The following is an 18713-nucleotide window of genomic DNA, read 5'->3' on the forward strand; positions in this document are numbered from 1 at the left end:
AGTCAGGTTAAATTTTATCTTTGAATATTTTAATAACAAGCACTCACACTGCTTATAGTGACATTACATGTCATGCTTTACCTGCACAAACAAAAAAATGTTTTTTTTACTAGTCACTGAAATCATGAGTGATATCAAAATTGCGCCTGATGCAACTATATGATGTGAAAACAGGCCTTATGTGAGAGATTTAAGGAAGAAACAAAAAGCACGGATGTATTAAATTATACCTTGTCTACACTTGACATTGAAGTAAATCCTGTCCATCTGCTTTAGTGGATGTAAGAGACCTGCAACTAATGCAGTGTTCAGTAATATAAGCAGAGCATAATATCTTGCATTGGCATCACTGGAGTAAACCAGATATATATCGTGATATGTGTGTCGTTTACACCAGTGCCGTGTCCAATACTAAATCCAGGCATACTATATTTCGTTTGTGCTTGGCATCACTGGTGTAAACAGCACGTATTATGACATTTACATAAAACGAAACACATCGTTATCGGCCGCTTTGGGCACAAGCGGAAAATTTTAACATTGTGCATCTCCAGGCTTGAGCCTGTCTACTGGGGCTGAATCCCGGTTTGCCGTGGATATATATGTCTGTCATCACTGACCGACTGGAGTGATCACATGTGCTCCAGCACAGAGCACACTGTGTCCCCCTCTGCTGTCTGACGGCACTGGTGAAGAGTACAGTGCCGTCGCAGTGCTGAGTGAAGCCAGCTGTACTTTGCTCCAAGTTATCGGGGTTATAGCTCAAGATAAGCGAAAAAGAGCATGACTGTACTGCCATGCCTGCATCGCTGTTTTCTTGCCAACGCGCGAGCTTAACGTTAGCTGCCGTTACCACAGAAACACAAAGGGGGACACGAGGGAAACAAAGGAGAAAGCAGGACACAGCTTCTGCAACTTCCATGCGATGATACCGATTAGCTGTTAATACCGCACTTCAGGCAGGGAGAAAGCGTTTATTCACGCTTATTAATTATTATCAACTTATTATCGCATTATTATCAACAACACATAAGCTGTAATACTTCTGTAAACGAGCAAAGAGTTGGCTAACGAGGCAAGCCGAGTCCCAACAGGAGACAGCGCGTGCAGCAGCCGTGCTATCGTCTGGTAGCTAGCGTTAGCATTTTAGCTAACCTCACCAACAGGCACCACGCATATCCCGCGTCTCCCTCCACTTTGCTACACGTTTCAAATTAACGAAACTATACAGCGTTGAACTGTAAAGTGCTTGCAAGTTCAAAATACACGGCGCGCCAAAACTCTGTCATGCTTCCAGACGCCAGAGGGAAAGTCATAAATAAAGCTAGCCTACACACGTAAAGCGTTACACACAAACCAGAAACGCACACACATTCACAAAATAGCTACCTGAAAGCTGGGTCCTCTTTGCTACATCTCGGGGGCGGCGACGAAAAAGCATTTCTCTTGTTGAAAAGTTTCTGGAAGAGAGTCGGAGGCATTTTGTACCAAAACAAAGTCGGTACAGAAGGTCTCTTTTCTTTTCAAATCCAAGAGCAAATCTTGTTCCTTGTAACTGTCTCCATTGGTGTCACAGTCATATGACAGGCATTAGTCACGGGAGCTGCTTGGTAACCCACTACATTTTTCTGATTGGCTAACCAGACGCTGCTGCTACTACAAAATATCTGGTTGGCTGGTATTTTTGGCCCGGTACCACGTGGTCAGTGGATTCGCTGTGTTGATGTTTTGTCGGGAATCGTGACAGCATGAAATTTATTCACTGAAATCACACAAGTGCGACTGCCGAGCTGCTTGCAAGGCACGGTCGGAGATCATTTAAAGACACACATGACAAAAGAGTTAAGTGCAAAGGCCAAAATTATGCAAAATAAACACAGGGGTATCCAACATCAGTGGTTTATTTATTTATTTATGTATTGCACATTCTTTTGTACATTTTTTCCCTGACTCTCAGAAAGTGTAATTTTGCCGAAAGACAAATGGCCCGCAGACACAGAAAACCACAGTGACACCTAAAATGAACTTACATTCTGACTTCACATTCAACTTACATTAAACATATACATTAAACTCTCATGGCTTTTACACAGGCCAAAGGAGTCAATAAAACACAGCTAGAGAAACACAAACAACATGTATATTTCACATGGAAAAAATGAAAAATAATCAGACAAGAGGAGAGAAAAGACGAGTGTTTAAGAAGATACAGGTCTGACACCTAGTGGTCAGTTTGCATGGAACGCTTGTTCATAACATTTATGCAAAATAAAGGAAATCTGCAGCTGGTTTAAGGGGTTACAGTGCGTAAAAATAGTGAATTGAAACATGTTCAAAGAACCAATTATGTGGCAGAAAAAGCAAATGCACCACAGTTTACAAAAGGCCATGTGATGACAGTAAGGGCCAGGTTGAGAAGTAATATAAGTTGAAAGGTCACTGTGTTCGCACGGTTTATAGTTAAAAGGTACCTACAAACATGGCAGAGTGTGGCATCCTTTTGAATTATTCCAAAATACACATTTTGCACTTGTTACACCAAATCTTGACATATTGTTTTGAAGTACACACAGCGCTTTGATCTAGATTATGAGAGAAAGATCTTTGCATACAATATTTTTGTCTTCAGATGTCACAGGACAGTTGTATGTGCTCAGCAGCTGAGAGAGGAAATGGAGGAGCACTTCTGATTCTAACACACCTCTCTCTCATCCTCTGAAAGAATGCATCCCTGTCACTGTCGTCGATGAAGTCGAAGAAGTTGGCTTTTTCTGGGGTGCTTTTGACAGGCCTTTTCAGCCTCACCAGTAGTTGTACTGCCTCTTGATTGGAAGCGATCTCACCTGCTCTGGATGTGTCTGCGTCGGGCTTCATCTGCTCAGCCGGCCTGGACATTTGGACTGGCTCACCGGCGTTGTGACTTGTTAATCTGGTGGCTGGGATGTGTTTGGCCTCAAAGGTCTCAGCAATCATGGGGCTTTTGAACCACACCCTCCTCTTGCACAAAATGGGCCTTCTGTTGGTGAGCTGAGAGAGCAAAAATATATCTGGCCATCACCACAATCTCACTTATTTTTGATTTTAAACTAAAATAAAATTACACAAATCTTATTTCAGATAAGATAATAGAGGTGACTTTCTTACATTTGGTGGGGTTTTCCACTTGCTGGCCTTCTCTACAAAAAAAGAGTACAAAAAGTTGTCGTTTATGCAATAAACATTAAGATTATTTGATTCATTATGATTATACAGATTTAGATACACATCTAAATTAATGAGTCTTTACCCAACTTAAATGAGTCCATATGTATTTTGGTCTGAGCTTCAGGTCCCCTGTGTTGGCTTCAAAGAGAAAAGACAGTGATTCAATCAGTTTTGTTCACAGAGATGTTCAGCATGCAGCTACCCTCCATCTTTCTGTGTAGTGGTTTGATTCCCTCTGAGGGTCCCTGGTGCATCATATGTGACTTTTCCCAAAAGACATCCATCTGTCAAACTCACTTGATGTCGCAGTTGTTGTCAGCGAGAATAGTAGAGGCATCTGCAGACAGAGATTTGGTTCTGATCAGACAACTGCCAGACTGAGATATACAACAACATTCAGACGTCAAAATGTATCTCACTCAGTTTTTCCATTGTGACAATTCAGTCACAATTCGTCCCTGCAGAATGTCCATTTTTCATTAATATGTCATGAGTTCTTTAAATTGGGGCTTTAATAATTTAATAAATAGCACTGTATGCTTTTCAATGCATCAAACATAATTTTACATCTTTAAGTTGTAATCAAAATGCCGTGCCAATTAATATGCTTGAACTATTATTCTATACTATTTTTCTATTCATGAGATTGCAATAACTTAGGTTACCTTCATGTATTATTTTAAATTATTTTAACTTATGAGATCTAAATGTTGGACAAAATGAACTGCATCGGCCAAATTTCTCACAACACGTAGTTTGATGTTTTATTAAACATGGCATGACTGGGATTTTCTCACCGACGATAGCAGAAAAGTTGGGGGGATGGTGCATTTGGATGCTCTCAGCGTGGCTCACATCCAGCAAGGTGGAGTTCTTTTTGTGAAGATGGAGACCTGGCAGCTCCTCCTTAATGGTGAAATTCAATGTTTCCACTGTGGAATAAAATAGATTTAAAAAAAAAAACACCAATAACACAAACTAGAATACAATAACCTTATATTAAGGTTGTGGATATACAAAAATGCAAACACACTGCAGTTCTCATCTCTGAAGATCTCTGGGGAGGGAAGACTGCTGGAGGCCGAAGAGACAGAGGAATAACAGTCTTCCTCATCATCATCATCATCATCGGAGCTGAAAGCTGTGTCTGACTCCATGCCAGAGAATGTGATGCTTTCTGGAGTCACTTGAAAAGCCTCAGCGTCAGGAGTCATCTGAACGGCTGGGTGACCTGCTGGTGACACTTGGTGGCCGGATTTTTTATCCGCTGGTGCAGCAGACGAGACAACTTCGCCTCTGGGCTTTCCAGTAAATGCAGGGCTGCTCAAGCTTAACACAGACTTGCAGTGGACAGGCTTAATGCCAGTCTGTAAAGGATCAGCATGGAAAATGAGGAGCGTTTAAAAAAAAAAACCCAAAAAGTTTGACAAGCAAACAGTTTGATATCAAAATTCTAGCATGCCAGGAGAAAAAGAGAGTGATCCAAACTAAAATATACTAAAATGAAGTGTTTTAACTATATTAATGTTTCTATTAATGTCTTTATCCAGCACCCCCTTAGAAGGAAAGTTGTTTATGCATGTAAATATCATCATTGTAAAGACAACACATATCAGAGCTTGTTATCCACACATAGAAATATCTATTTACTGATCAGGATACCCACCAGCACCGGAGTGGTTGCTCTGACGCTGAGGACATTAACCTCCACTTCACGGTCCTCTGGAAGTGCTTCATAACGCTTGTTGGGCAGAAGTCTCCTGTATTCTGATCAGTTTGGAAGAAAGGAAAGGAAAGACGCAACCAATTATTTAGCAGGACATTAATACTTTCATCCTGAAGCACTGACTACATTAAACTAAAATGAGAAACACAGGTGAATGTTGACAAATTGATGTTAGATTATTTATGTTACGGTTAAATTCATGTATTTTAAAATGCAACAGAAGCTCAAAACTGAACTGATGCACATCATGGGAGAGCTATGCTAAAGTTGATGTTTAAATGTTTATTTCTTACTGTCTCGTCTGCTCAGTGCTGTTTTCGCGGGTGTATCTCGTTTGTTGGTCCCAGGTAATCCACTGTCACATCTTACTCCACTCTTAAATCGACCCATTTCCGAATGAAATTGACGTCCAAACTCCGGTCCACGATGGGTGGTGCGAAACAGACGCTATCGCAACGTTAGAGGAATTGTTGCTCGACGATGACTGAGCTAAATGTGTATTTTGTACAAACTGAGAGAGTAAAGGTTACAAATCAGACCGGATGTTAAAACTACTTTGACTCTCTGTTCTCCGTGCCGTGCTTAGCAACCGAACACACCTGCAGAGTCAATCTACCAATCAGCTGCTGTTTTACCGAATAATACCCATTCTGATCGTTGCGTCTTTTATTTTGAAAGTCCTCATCCGCCAGCATTTTTTTATTATTATTATTTTCCAGCGTTCAAGTCAAACGATCATGGTCAAACAAAACACCTGTAACCAATCTACAAAACGACAGGACAGAACAAAAACTATATACATATTCATACCACGTAAGACATTAAGTTAGAGCTCTACAAATTTCGACTGTTTCCATTTCAATTTTCATTTCATTTTCTACTGTGTAGTACTATTCCATATAAAAAGAGGTTCAATATAATTGTCTTCTATAATTAATATCGTTCTTATCATAAATTAATAAATGAATCAATCAGCATCTTAAAGAAAAATTCTATATCCAACCAAAACAATCCTATACATAGGCATTCATAAAATAAATAATGTTATTGCAAAACACACATGAGCATCATCTCTGTATCTTGAAAGCATCTGGTTTACAGGGTAAATTAGTTTTATAATTTGAATGAAGCTTATAGAAATGTATACACTTCAATAAAACTGGTTTTGTTGGTAACACAGTATTTATTGATAAAATGACATACTGACTTCCACTTAATATTGAGTTAAGCATCAAATTTAGAGTTCCAAAACAGGGTGGCAGGTGGAGTTGTTTGTCTGTGATACATATACCATCAAACAAAGAGCTACATTTTAACTGCAAAGTCACATCAAACGCACCATTTCTTTGCAGGTTTCGAACTGTACTCTACCAATTGTTTGCAGTTCCACCAAAGGGTTATTTCCAATTTCGGCTTCTCAGATAATTGCTCTTATATATCTGTTTGAGGCCTAAAGAGTTTTTAATACCAGTGTCAAGGCAGTTGTTAGGTAGCACTGAATACACTTTGAAAAAAGAAACAAGACACCACTTTAAAATCATTCCAGAATATCTTTTATTTCATTGCCCGAGTCCTATTCCCTGCCCTCCCTCATCCCCATTGCTGCACTCAATCATTACAAGGATATGGTGCTGATTCCATTTTACAGCAGAATAGATAAATAAATAAGTACAATTCATCTCACTACACGCAAAAAGAGAGAAAAAAATCCATTCAAACCATTGATTTAATAAATATGCTTACATCTAGCTGTCCTCATTTATGTACATCCACATTGTTTATGCTTTGGGATGGTAATCAACTTAAAAAGCCTATACATTGATTCTATGTGTAAACCCTCCAAAAAAAAAAGGTGTTTCTTTTGTTTAAACGTTGATGGTTGTTCTATTTTCCTTCAGTGAGTGAAATTCATCAGCTTTGCCTACATTACAAAGCCTTGCACTAGCAGCATTGGCTGTGGTCAGCTGCATACCACCTGCTATTAATGGCCACAACGAAATACTTGTCTTTGTCAAGTAAAATGCTAATGGTCCCAGCATTGCAGGGCAAACTGCATGCATTGCCCTGAGCCCTGGTTTTGCATTATTTCTTTTTTTTCTTTTACCTGACATACTCTTTGTGCAAAGATGGACGTAAAGGAAATTGTGATTGAACTGCAGAGTGCGGACGTTGATGATTGTTACAGTGGGCCAGTCCTCCATATAAACAAGGAGCATGCATGCCAAAATGCTGATCACAGCCATGTAGAGATGACTTAATGAAAGAGTGAATACATGACAGGAACTGTGATTTGGATGTTGCTGAAACATTCAGATGCTCCACATAAAACAGCGTGGACAGCAATGATTTGTAAGGCAGGAGCTGCTCCTCTCCCTGCCTCAATATCTTGATTTAGACATCAAACAGGAGAATGTGATTGTAGTCTAATTGCACAATGTCTGGGTTGAACATAAGTTTAATCCTTGTTGTGTCAGATCAGGGGAGATTTATCAGGCCCTGCTTATTGGCACTGCTGTCAGCAGTTTGTTCAGACAAATGAAAGTGTACTATTTTCCACTGAGGATGAAGTTCATTTCTTTTCCACAAGGTGTCAGCATTGTCACAGATCTAGAAATCTCCTTGAGCTACGCTATACACAAAGACATCACACTTGCTGTCGTACGACTGTGGGGTTGTGTTTGGCTGGTAAGTTTAAACTGATGGAGGAGAGAAGAGAAGCAGATTGACAGGAAGTAGGAATGGACTGCTCAATGTAAAAGTGCCGATGAGTTTCTGGTGCTGGGGACAGAGCATTCGATGGATTGTTTGGGTGGATAGCAGTGGAACAATGTACGGAAGATTTAAAATGCCTAAATTAAAACAAATCAAACAAAGAAATTGTGTGAAAGACAATACATATTATGTGTATTTCTCTTGTTTGTCTGCATTTAGTGTCATGATCAAATGAAAAACATATGAAAATAACAATTAATTGTGACATGACTTTCCAATTCCACATTCAAATCTAATCACATCACAGAAAACAAAGTGTTGTCCACCAGAGAGCAACTGCAGTAAAGTAGGTCACTTTGTACAATTGTACAAATTTCCTGAAATGTAATGCTTTGGTGTTTAGCTATCTACCATGCAGACATCTAACAGACTTAGCTTATCCTCCACCATTGAACCATTCAGTGTTTACTGGAAGCTGACACAAGCTAACCACCTGCTAACACTTACTAAGTATTGGGTCAAGAAGATCCCTCTAAGTGTGCATCCTGCAGGACAGACCAATCCTTAAAATTACAAACAGTCAATCAAGAAATGTAAGCAAATGTACAGTCAATAGCAGCTTCCCTCTTAGCCTCATATAGCCAGACCTATGTTCACAGCGCTGTGTCAGTGCTGAAGAAAGGTCTGTCTGCACCCATTATCATCTTGTGTAGGAGAAAAATGTCGGCTGCCATTAGTCTCTGTCAATGCTAAGCTCCACCCTCAAGGTTGTGATCGGACAGTTGATTTTCTTTTCATTTTGGTACTGACAATGTGTTTCCTTCTCAAAAAAAAAAGGTCCTTTGCATATCCTCATGAAAACTAACCACAGTGCTTTGCATTTCGTGTTGTTAAGTCTCTGTCACCCTCTGCTGGACAACACTGAATCGCACCACTCAATTTTGATTTGTTTGAATTCATAAAAAACCTAAATCGTTTTCCTTTTATGACATGCTTTTATGTAATTATGACACAATAAATGCGTATATAAAAAGGAAATACACATAAAGATGTGTATTATATTTCACTTTATTTCTTTGATTTTTTGGGCCAGGTTTGGTTTGCTTTCCCAAAGCATGTTAAGCCTAAGGTGTCACATCTTTGTCCCAGTGCAGGTCAAAGCAGATCTTAGAGCTAAGATGCTTGAAGGAAAATGAGGTCTGCCGGCCTTCACATGGAGATGCTGCTGTAGAGTTGGTCAATCTTCGCCTTGAAGAACTCCTTTAGCTCCGGCCGCTTGGCCTTTAGAGTCGGCGTCAGGAGGCCATTTTCAATGGAAAACATCTCGTTGTGGATGTAGATGTTCTTCACCTTGAAAAGGAAAATGGAAAAGAAGAGAAACGAAGTTGAATGAGACCAAGATTCTTGAGTGCTTCCCCTAATTTATTGTACGCTTCCTTGGTTATTGTACAGTAACCTAGAGTAGACAAGAAACTTGATCTAACTTTAGTCAACATTATTACGGATAATCGTCATAAGTAAGTCTTAGTAAGACCTGTAATATACAATACAGCTATTCTAAGTGTTTTAAAAGACATCTGACTTGTGGGGAGTACCGGGCATTTCCTTTGGATCACATGGGTCATTGTGTGAATGGGTCAACAACTCACATAACACCTATTCACACCATGACTCATGTGACTCTGATGATCATGATGGCTGTGTGTGACCTCAACAACATTCAAGGTGTGAGAGTCTTGGATGAGAGATGATACCTCTGCTAGAACCTCAAACAAGTCCATTTTTCCAGTTTTTAAAGCACTGAGAAGTACCATGACCTGGATGAATGAGAATCTTCACACACATGCAGTAAAGTACTTTTGTGCTAAATCTCTGCTTATTTAAGGGAACAAACACCTAAATAAATAACTTTTATTTGGCTGATTAGAGGAGATTTGCCAACACCCTCCTTCATATTCATGGCGTATGGTGAAGATGTTCAATTTGCAGTCTAACCACAGTATATCTGTTAACCGCTGCACTATAAATATTTTACTGCTTTGTTTCCTGAGTAGCTCAACTGAATGAATATAAATAACTGCATTACTCATTGACCCTATGAAGACATCGCAACATAAACGCAGACCTTTCTAGCTTTAAGATCATGGTTATTTAACATGTTTTCTGAAGAGAATAAGAAAAATACAGCTACAACAAAAGGCCAAACAAATTTTTGCCTCAGACCCAAACATATGACTGTCTGCCTACCTGCTCAAAAGAGTGGAGGCCACTGGCCTTGCCTAGACGCACCAAATCTTCAAGGATTGCCTTCTTTAATTCCTGTTGACAAAAGAATCAAGTTATCTTGTTTATCTTGTTATCAAACAGCGTTTTGAAGTGTTTCAGCCGTGTGCCACCTACAGTGTTTTTACAGAGGTCCTTGTAGGTGCCTAGAATGCCTTTTTTCTTGGCCCATTCAGGCATGACTTCAGGGTCAGGAACCACAATTCCCACCAAGCAGGACTGGAAAGAGCAAACACAAGCATGAGAGAGGAAAGTCAAAAGATTTTGGACTAGTTCTGCTTAAAAATGAGCACCAGAAAGGTGAAGGTGTATTTTGTTTGTCCTGGCTTGAAAAGGAGCCATCAACACACTCTCAGGAACCACTAATTCCATTCATATCAGAGTGCATGCCAGTATTCTTACCTGCAGGCTATCTCCATGAACATAGAGCTGTGACACAGGTTGACTCCTGATGTAGATGTTCTCGATCTTCTCAGGGGAGATGTACTCGCCTTGCGCCAACTTGAAGATGTGCTTCTTCCTGTCAATGATCTTCAGTGTGCCATTCTGCAGGAGAGGTGAGGAAAGGAGGAAAGTTCAATGAATGACAAGGAGGGGAAACTTAAAGCTAATTAATCTACATTCCTAAATAATGGAGTCTGACGTGGGCTGTACGGACTTACAGGTAACCATTTGCCAATGTCTCCGGTGTGAAGCCAGCCGTCTGTGTCCAGCGTCTCGGCTGACCTCTCCGGGTCTTTGAGGTAGCCCTTGAACACGTTTGGTCCCTTCACACAAACCTGGGTGAGGGATTAGAAAAGGGGGGAAAGGGGTGAGGGCGGAGGTGAAACATTCACACTGTATCTGCTGTACAAACACTAACACAGGTTTTAAAAGTCTGAAAAGGTAAGACACGTATTTGAGAAGGCTGTGACAACAGCATTCACACATCAGCTTGCTTACCTCTCCCTCTCCCTTAGAGGCAAAATAGTTCTTCTCAGGAACATCCACCAGTTTGATGAGGTTACAAGGCAGCGGGGCCCCGACGTGACCTATTCATGGGTCAGAACAAGCAAAAAATTTTAAAAACTCAACAAAATGATTTCAGACTTAAAGTCTCGGAAATCTAAAAGAAAAGAAAGGAGAACGATGAACTGTCATTTTCTTTCATGGAAATCCAAAGATTTCAAGTATGAGAAGTGATCAGCAGGGGGAGATGCTAGACCAGAGTCTGACGCTGTTGTTATCGCACACTTGTCTTCCTGCGGAACATGCCATCTACTTATCGTAGCATTTCTCTGTCTGTGTTTGTTTACTCCAAAAGTATGTGGAATGAGATAAAAACCCTGACACTGAATCCATGGGTCAGGGCAAGCAATTGCATTTAGTCCTGTTGATGTAATGAGTAGCTTCTTGTGTCAGAATGTCTTAAAGTTAGAAATGTTACTTTTAATTACTGTATTTCACAATGTTTGAAGTCATGTTTAGAACAAAGTACAGATATTGAAGCACCTCTGAAGATGTGTACTATGGAGCCATTTGAAGTAAAGAAAGTATATATCTCCTTTGTTTATCCAATCGAAATCCAATGGGGAAGCTCATATCCAATAATGATATTATTTTGCATTCAATTAAGAGCTTTTTACTTTTACATTGAGAGTTTGTAACTCTAGCCGAAAAGCAGCAAATGAACAGTATTTGAACTCATCAGTTTCTGGCTGCACAGCTTCTAAATGCACAGTACATATATTTGAAATTGTAATTAACTCCTGTAAAGGTTCAGACAGAAAGAAACTGAAGTATAAGAAAAAAAATCTCTGCTGCTCTGTGAAGGTCAAAGGTCATGATTGTGTATTACATTCTATATTTTTATTTTAAAGTAATAATAATGTAATCCTGCAACACAATGTAACTGAGAACCTTTTTAGTTATTTTTCTCAGTTGTTTTTGGTGAAAGCTGTTGGTGTTTTTTTTCCCAGAAGGTCATACAGTGTCACTACTCATGCAAACTAAAAGATAATAAAATCCAAAAGACAACAAACAAGGACAGTTAAGCATGACTGAAAGAAACACCCCCTTCTGTTAAATTCTATCCCAGTCTGCAGAATTCATATGTTGACTCGTGAGATTACTAAAATCCTGTCTATTCACCTTCATCTTCTGCCTTCCTCTCAGGGATAAAGACGATTTATTTAGTGAACTTAAAAATAGATCACAGTGCTCACAGTGATTTACCTCCTGATCTTATTTCATACAAAAACTAACTCTGTCCACACAGAGTGAATTAATGTAACTGAACAGATGATGGCTCGTTCGCCAGGCTCCCAGGAACAGAACCAAGCTGTCTGTTGATTGTCGTGTAGTTTTATTTCATCTTATTCATGCAAAAAAAATAAATAAATAAATAAATAAATTAAAAGTCACATGCACCTGGCTTTTGGGATACAAATGTTGAGGTCTTTGGTGTTTGGGCAGGGTGATCACCTCTCATTCACTTCAATGTGCCGGGCACCATCTTGGAAAGTTAAACTGCTGCAGTTGACTTTATAATTCAATTGCAGTTACAATTATGTGTGTGTAGTAGATGTAATTACCGAGAACATTTAAAGAAGGGTATTTGTTTATGTGTTATGATTAGGAATATGAACATTAAAATATATTGTTTGAAATAGTTAACCTGCAAAAGACAGTTTAACTGGAATTGTTTTTGCATGTAAAGCTTGAATAAGAAACAAAGGCGACATATTGAAATATGTCGCCTTTACTTTGGTTTAAATCTATTATTTGTTGACCACTTTACACTAAATCAGACAACCAGTTACAAAACAGCCTTTAAGGCTACATAGGCTACAACTACATCATCATTTGGAAAATTACCATCAGTGCCAACAGGTTTGACAGAACAATTCAGCACAACAGTGGGTCAAACAGGCAGTTAAGGCAGCTGTTTGTCTTTTATACCTGTTTGTTGATGTTGGCAATCACCTGAGTCAGGATTATGAGTGTTAATAAGGTGGCTTAACAGCTCTTTCTCCTCTCTGTCTCACCTTTCCAGGCCTCTCCTGTTTGCTTCCGTGATCTACTGTATATGACAGCCTCCTCCTCCCTCTCGCCCTGCTTTTTTTCCACTGAGTGCGATCTATAAACACCCATTGCGAGCAGAGCTGATAAGGCCTGAGTGTCTGAGCAGCTGTGAGCCTACAGTGCAGTGCATAGTGACAATTTTTAACTTTGACCTGAATGACACACTATTCTGACACCGGAGTTGTTCATTCCTTGATATCATGACTCAGTCACATCACTTTTAGACCTTTGACCTTTGAGTAAACGTGTTCAGACAGTGGAGCAGAGGTAAGGACATGTCTCTCTTTTCTAGGTCTGTTGCATAAAGGCTCACCTGTGGTCCAGTCTCCAGGTGTGGTGAAGGTGCAGCCAGCTGTGCACTCCGTCTGGCCGTACGCCTCGTACACCTGCAGGCAGACACAGACAGTGTTGAGAACAGTGGTGTATGGAGAACTTGAGTGCACCCACATAATATATTTGTGCATGAATGTACATTATGTATCCTTGTATGTTCTGTATGCTGGTGGTACATAGTTTGCTCCTATCTTTATGAGGATTGATAAGAGAATTACAGGTTGAGAGTGACATTTTGTCTGATTCCTACTTCTTAAAGAGGCTGTTTGATGGTTCAGACTGTTCAACAGCCCTTCAACATGCCCTCGTTGACTTCCCTTTGACACTTGACACACATCTATTAATTTCTGTGGACAACGCAGGTGAACTTCGAGAGAGCCACCCTTTGCAGGGCTGAGGGAGTCATCACCGATGGTCACTCAGCATTTTCACCATAATGTCAACAAACTGATTTACAATAATTCAAATAGATGTTTGTGATTAGAACACACAGAAAGAACTTCCAAGGAAATGATCTGCAAATGTAAATAACAATTTGCTTCTTGAGAATATTACAGTTTCCCATCATTTGCATTTCAAACCATCCATGGTCCTGAATTACACTGCTTTGCGCACCATTTCACATTATAGTAGTTCTTGTGAAGTGCCTGCAAGGCACATTAAAGCACCGCACGCATAACTTGCTGACAATCCATCATGACTACAGACTACAAGGGAAAGTGCAATCAATTTAAATCTCACTTCTCCAAACGTAGGTATGCTATTACGTAATAACGTAAGGCCACAGTTTTAGGGTTAAACCTGCAATAACTGTTTTTAACAGTTTGAAACATTGCAGGGAGTAAAGGAACAACAAGCCACAGTGAGCTGTTGGATGAAGAGCTGCAGGTGACAGGCTGCACACCTCCAACCTCTCCATGCAGTAACAGACTCCTCTCAGTGTCACTGTGCCCTGCTGTCCACAGACTCATGCTGTGTGACGCATAAAATCAGATCACAGTTGTTCACAGACTGATGGAAAAAGGGCCAATTATTTTTTTATTATTTTTTCTGTCAATATGACAATAGTTTCTTTTGCTGCCCCCAGAATTTGGTAACCTGCAGTGTTAAACCCCATTTGCCCCGTCCAGCAGTTACAATGCACCACTCTCATTCACATGTAGTCATGTTTGTTTCCACCTGAAGTCCAATATTCACTCACTTTGAGCTTTGTTTTTTGGTCTCTACCATCTCCTCAGAAACATATTTGTCTCTGTCACCTGCTAAATGCTCCACTGTGTTCACCGGCTAGTCTCTAGCACATAGTGTACAGTGGCTTTTAAGAGCATTTTGTGGTGGCTGAAAATGACACTATGAGAGTGGTTAGAGTTAACCAAAAGCTAAAGACAAACAATGACCTGAAACTGAACTGTACTGTGTTAATATGATGCTGCGTTATGCTGTGGGGAGACTCAGGTGAAAATTTTCTGTAGGTTCCTCACTACAAGTAATCCCTCTCACATTGTCACACTGTCTTGATCCATTAGGTTTAGGTTCAGGGCAGTGTAAGGGTTTGGTCTTACACATGAAGTTGTGATGGTTAAGGTTAGGGCCTGGAGAATTCATTATATCAATGAGCTCCTCATAAGGGAAGTACAAACTTGTGTGTGTGTGTGTGTGTGTGTGTGTGTGTGTGTGTGTGTATGTGTGTGTGTGTGTGTGTCTGACCTGGCATCCCAGAGCTGCTCTGAGGAATCCCAGGACACTGGGAGAGGTAGGAGCTGCTCCTGTTATAATCATCCTCAACCTTCCTCCCAGGCTAGCCTGTTCAGACACAAAACACATTATTAATGCAGAGGGGTCTAAAATAATATTAATTACAAAAATAAAATATTGGATTTCACAGAAAGGGTTTCAATGGCCTTGAAAAGCTTTTTTTTTCCTCCATCAGTTTCTTCCTCTACTACCTACCTCTAGTGGACCAACATGAATGCATTGTTTTCTGCCAAAGCTTGAACTATTTGGGTTTTTTTTGTTTGTTTGTTTTCCCACTCTTCTCACTGGTTTGACCTGGACTGGAACTGGCTGGAAAATGTGAAGTCACATATTTCTCAGCACCAATCAGGATTTAGCAACATTTGAATCAGAATCTGATGATGGTGGATTGTTTGGTCACTATCAACTTTTGGATTTTGTTCACTTTGATGTGGCTTTTTCAGTCATTAACATTTAATGTTACAGAGGAATACTTTGTTTTTATGGGCTTTGAGTCTAAATGGCTGCAAAGAGGTGACTTGGAAGATCTCCATGAATGCGGAATGGTTTAACATCTGGAATGACTAACATCTGGCCAAGGCACAACAGTTGAAAATTATGTTTTTGGCTAATGCAAGCACATTTGCAGTGATGTTGATGAACATGAGATTATAAAAATACAGCTTGCAGCTCAAAAAGCCAATTGATTTTTGTGAAATGAGCAGTGGTGGTATTTAGGTGGCACATGTAGCTCAGGGAGAGAAAACACTATTTACCTGAATCTTACTGAAGAAGATTTTGTCCCAGATGCTGTCACTGCGAATGATGCCGCTGCTGACTTCAGCACCTTTTCTCTTGGCGGCAAAGTTGAGCAGCCAACGCTTCAAGGGGCTGTTGGCCTGGCTGAAGATCTGCAGAGGACACAAAGACAAAGATTTTTTTGATTGGCGACAGTCCCTTCTCGTTCCTTCTTTCCTACTTCCTGAAATTATCAGGAAGTAGGAAAGACCTCTTTAGGTGCAAGAACAAAACTCAAAGACGTTTGTACTGCACAAGATGCATTTCTGAGGAAATCAGACTTGAAATGCATTAATCATAGATGATAACTTAACACACACTACAGTACTGTTTACATGACTCATAAAGGCAAAGGAAACCAATTTCATTTGATTTTCAAAGCACAAATCACTGTCAGAGCAGGTGTCAGTTTCCCAAACTGCCCATTTTCACATCTGATTTTTTTCTTTTCAGATTAACTAAACAAGTGAAATCTCTTCATCGCCAGCAGAACAAGCAAAGAACAGTCTCTTTAAAAGCCTCTCACCTTGTCGTACATGCGGTTGAGCAGTCGAGGCACCACAGGGAAAATGGTCGGCCGCAAGGCCTTCATGTCATCTGGGAGGAGACGGATATCGCCCTGATAGAACCCGATCCGTCCTCCATGGCAGTAAACCACAGACTAGAGGGACAGACACACAAACCGTGAGCCTAATGCTATTAGCTCATCTGGTAACTTTCACAGACAAAATCCCAGCACTGACAGGAGTTGAATCATTTGAGTTTATGGATGAAACTCTTTATTCTTACAGCACTTTTCAAAGTAAAGTACATTAGGGAGGAAATAAAGAGAGACAAAACCCTAACCCTCTACACTGAACAAGAGATCCGTCACTCATAGATAAATTACTGACAATCTTACAAGCGCTTGTTGGGCATTCATGTGAAATAACAATTCATCGATCAGTCAGTCAGTCACACTTGTCGTAAGAGGTTTAGGGCTATTTTCCCTTGGCCAAAAAGAGGAACCCTACTTGTTCCATATGATGATTCTCTGTATTACATTGTGATGTGTTTGTCAATCATGTGATCATGTGTCTTAGAAACAGAGAAGAGCAAAAAGTACCAAGTTAAAATTCTCCATTACAAGTTAAAGTCCTGCATTCAAAACCCTACTTCAGTGAAAGTAAACAACTCAAATGAAAAAAATGACCCTGATGACCAGTTTACTATCAATGACATTATTATATTTTTGTATGAATGCATACACAGAATTTTACGGCTGTAGCAGGTCAAGGTGGAGCGAGGTATAACTACTTTATTTACAGCTGGGTGGTTCAGTACAGTGGTTAATAACCCAGAGTCAGGCCACCTGCTGTGGTTCACAGGGGCTCATGAGATGACTAATGTGAGAGGAAAGAAGAAAAAACAAAGTTCTGCTACACCAATTTGGATTCATTTTTAGAGTTTTAGTATGAAGTGCAATGTTTCCCATTTAAATGAAGTGAAGTAGAAGACAAAAGTAGCATAAAATGCACCTAAAATGGTACTTAAGTACTGTACTTAAATGTACAGTTACTTTCCACCACTGGTTTCTATATCATCTTTTCAACAATTAGCTAAATATTCAAGGAGGATGAGTGGTGGACGACTTTTGCGGAGCTGCGTTTGCTTTTTGCTGATTATTATGCAACAAGGAACTCCTCTGTATATGTTGAGGCATGACTTCAGTGTGATGTCAGTGCTCACAGAGGATTAACAGCAGAAGTGACACATTTATCAGGAATCATCAACTAAACATTCTTCTGACTGCTGGTACTCATTTCATCCGGGGATGTGGGTGGTACTGCTGATTATATCACAGCAAGTCAAGGCAAAACTTGGAGACTCAAGCTGCCAAGTACACATACAAATGACAATTACTGTATTTTCCCTTGACCTCTGCCCCCCCCCCCCCCCCCAGCGCACACGCAGCCATTTGCAGATTGTGACGCTTCCACAAATTGAATATGACCCGAGGATTAACTCAGCACAGATCCTTTTGGTGGCTGTGAAAAAATGCACCATGTGACCCTCTTCCTGTTTCTGAAGCCGTTTGAGGACACAGCCGAGCACTAGGTCCGCCCTCTGTTTTCTCTCTGATCGAGACACCACAGGTGTAAAACATGGAGTGGTGTGTTTGTGTGCAACTCTTGAACGTGCTTCTATTGAGCAACGTGATGCGCGGCATTTGAGGAAGCTAGGTGGTTTCCTGTGTCTGAGTCTCACGCTGCTGCAGGCAGACAAACTGGGCTTGTTCGACTTGATGCAGCCAATTTGGCTGCGTTATACACACGTGTAACTTGACAACCACACACACAAGGCACACACACATGCAGGGTGTAAATATGCTCAATGCTCCACTTAATGAAATAATGCTACCGATGTATAAAAGGTTCAGAAGGATTCGGAGTCATTGCATGAGACAAAAATGCAGCCTAAGCACAAATTCTTTTAGTTGTTTAACGTTTGATGTCTCATTTTATGATTGATCCTGAATCAGCAGTCTAAGCAACCAGAGCCTTTGATTGATAGGGTTTGGCTTCACAGCAGAAACAGCCCCCACTTACACTGACTGAGGTCTGGCCGGTAACTCTTCTATTTGCTGTCAACACTTGGTCAAGACTTGGATTGGAAACTGCTGGCGTGAAACTAAAACCCCCACAGAGGAATCTGATGCTGAAGAGCTACCAATATGTGAAGATTTACCTCAGGCCGAAACATTTCTGTTTACATAATCAGTTCTGTTTGTGAAACACTAAACCCTGAACATCAAGGAACAAACTTTCTTTGTGAAAAACGGACTCTTTGTTTGTTCTCAGAGGGATGGTGTAAAATCTCA

At 40.3% G+C, this 18713-nt stretch overlaps 3 protein-coding genes across 6 annotated transcripts in view; 1 reads left to right on the forward strand and 2 right to left on the reverse strand.

Annotated features, from left to right (window-relative positions):
* Positions 1–1582, reverse strand: part of fnip1 (folliculin interacting protein 1) — a 41295-nt gene extending 39713 nt beyond the window's left edge. For both annotated transcript variants that reach the window (XM_070983564.1, XM_070983562.1), the window contains exon 1: positions 1390–1582. In XM_070983564.1, the coding sequence (XP_070839665.1) occupies positions 1390–1481 (92 nt within the window). In that variant the 5' untranslated portion in view covers positions 1482–1582. The remainder of the gene's footprint in view (positions 1–1389) is intronic.
* Positions 1–18713, forward strand: part of irf1b (interferon regulatory factor 1b) — a 181563-nt gene that overhangs the window by 125218 nt on the left and 37632 nt on the right. The window lies entirely within an intron of this gene.
* The window catches only part of acsl6 (acyl-CoA synthetase long chain family member 6), a 37559-nt gene continuing 25308 nt past the window's right edge, over positions 6463–18713 (reverse strand). For both annotated transcript variants that reach the window (XM_070982396.1, XM_070982397.1), the window contains exons 12-21: positions 16380–16514; positions 15832–15966; positions 15029–15124; positions 13302–13374; positions 10868–10956; positions 10588–10704; positions 10328–10471; positions 10043–10144; positions 9890–9961; positions 6463–8992 (exon numbers count right to left, since the gene is read on the reverse strand). In XM_070982396.1, the coding sequence (XP_070838497.1) occupies positions 8852–8992; positions 9890–9961; positions 10043–10144; positions 10328–10471; positions 10588–10704; positions 10868–10956; positions 13302–13374; positions 15029–15124; positions 15832–15966; positions 16380–16514 (1104 nt within the window). In that variant the 3' untranslated portion in view covers positions 6463–8851. The remainder of the gene's footprint in view (positions 8993–9889; positions 9962–10042; positions 10145–10327; positions 10472–10587; positions 10705–10867; positions 10957–13301; positions 13375–15028; positions 15125–15831; positions 15967–16379; positions 16515–18713) is intronic.

Source organism: Chaetodon trifascialis, chromosome 16 (genome assembly GCF_039877785.1).
Source record: "Chaetodon trifascialis isolate fChaTrf1 chromosome 16, fChaTrf1.hap1, whole genome shotgun sequence".
In the NCBI taxonomy this organism is placed as follows: Eukaryota; Metazoa; Chordata; class Actinopteri; order Chaetodontiformes; family Chaetodontidae; genus Chaetodon; species Chaetodon trifascialis.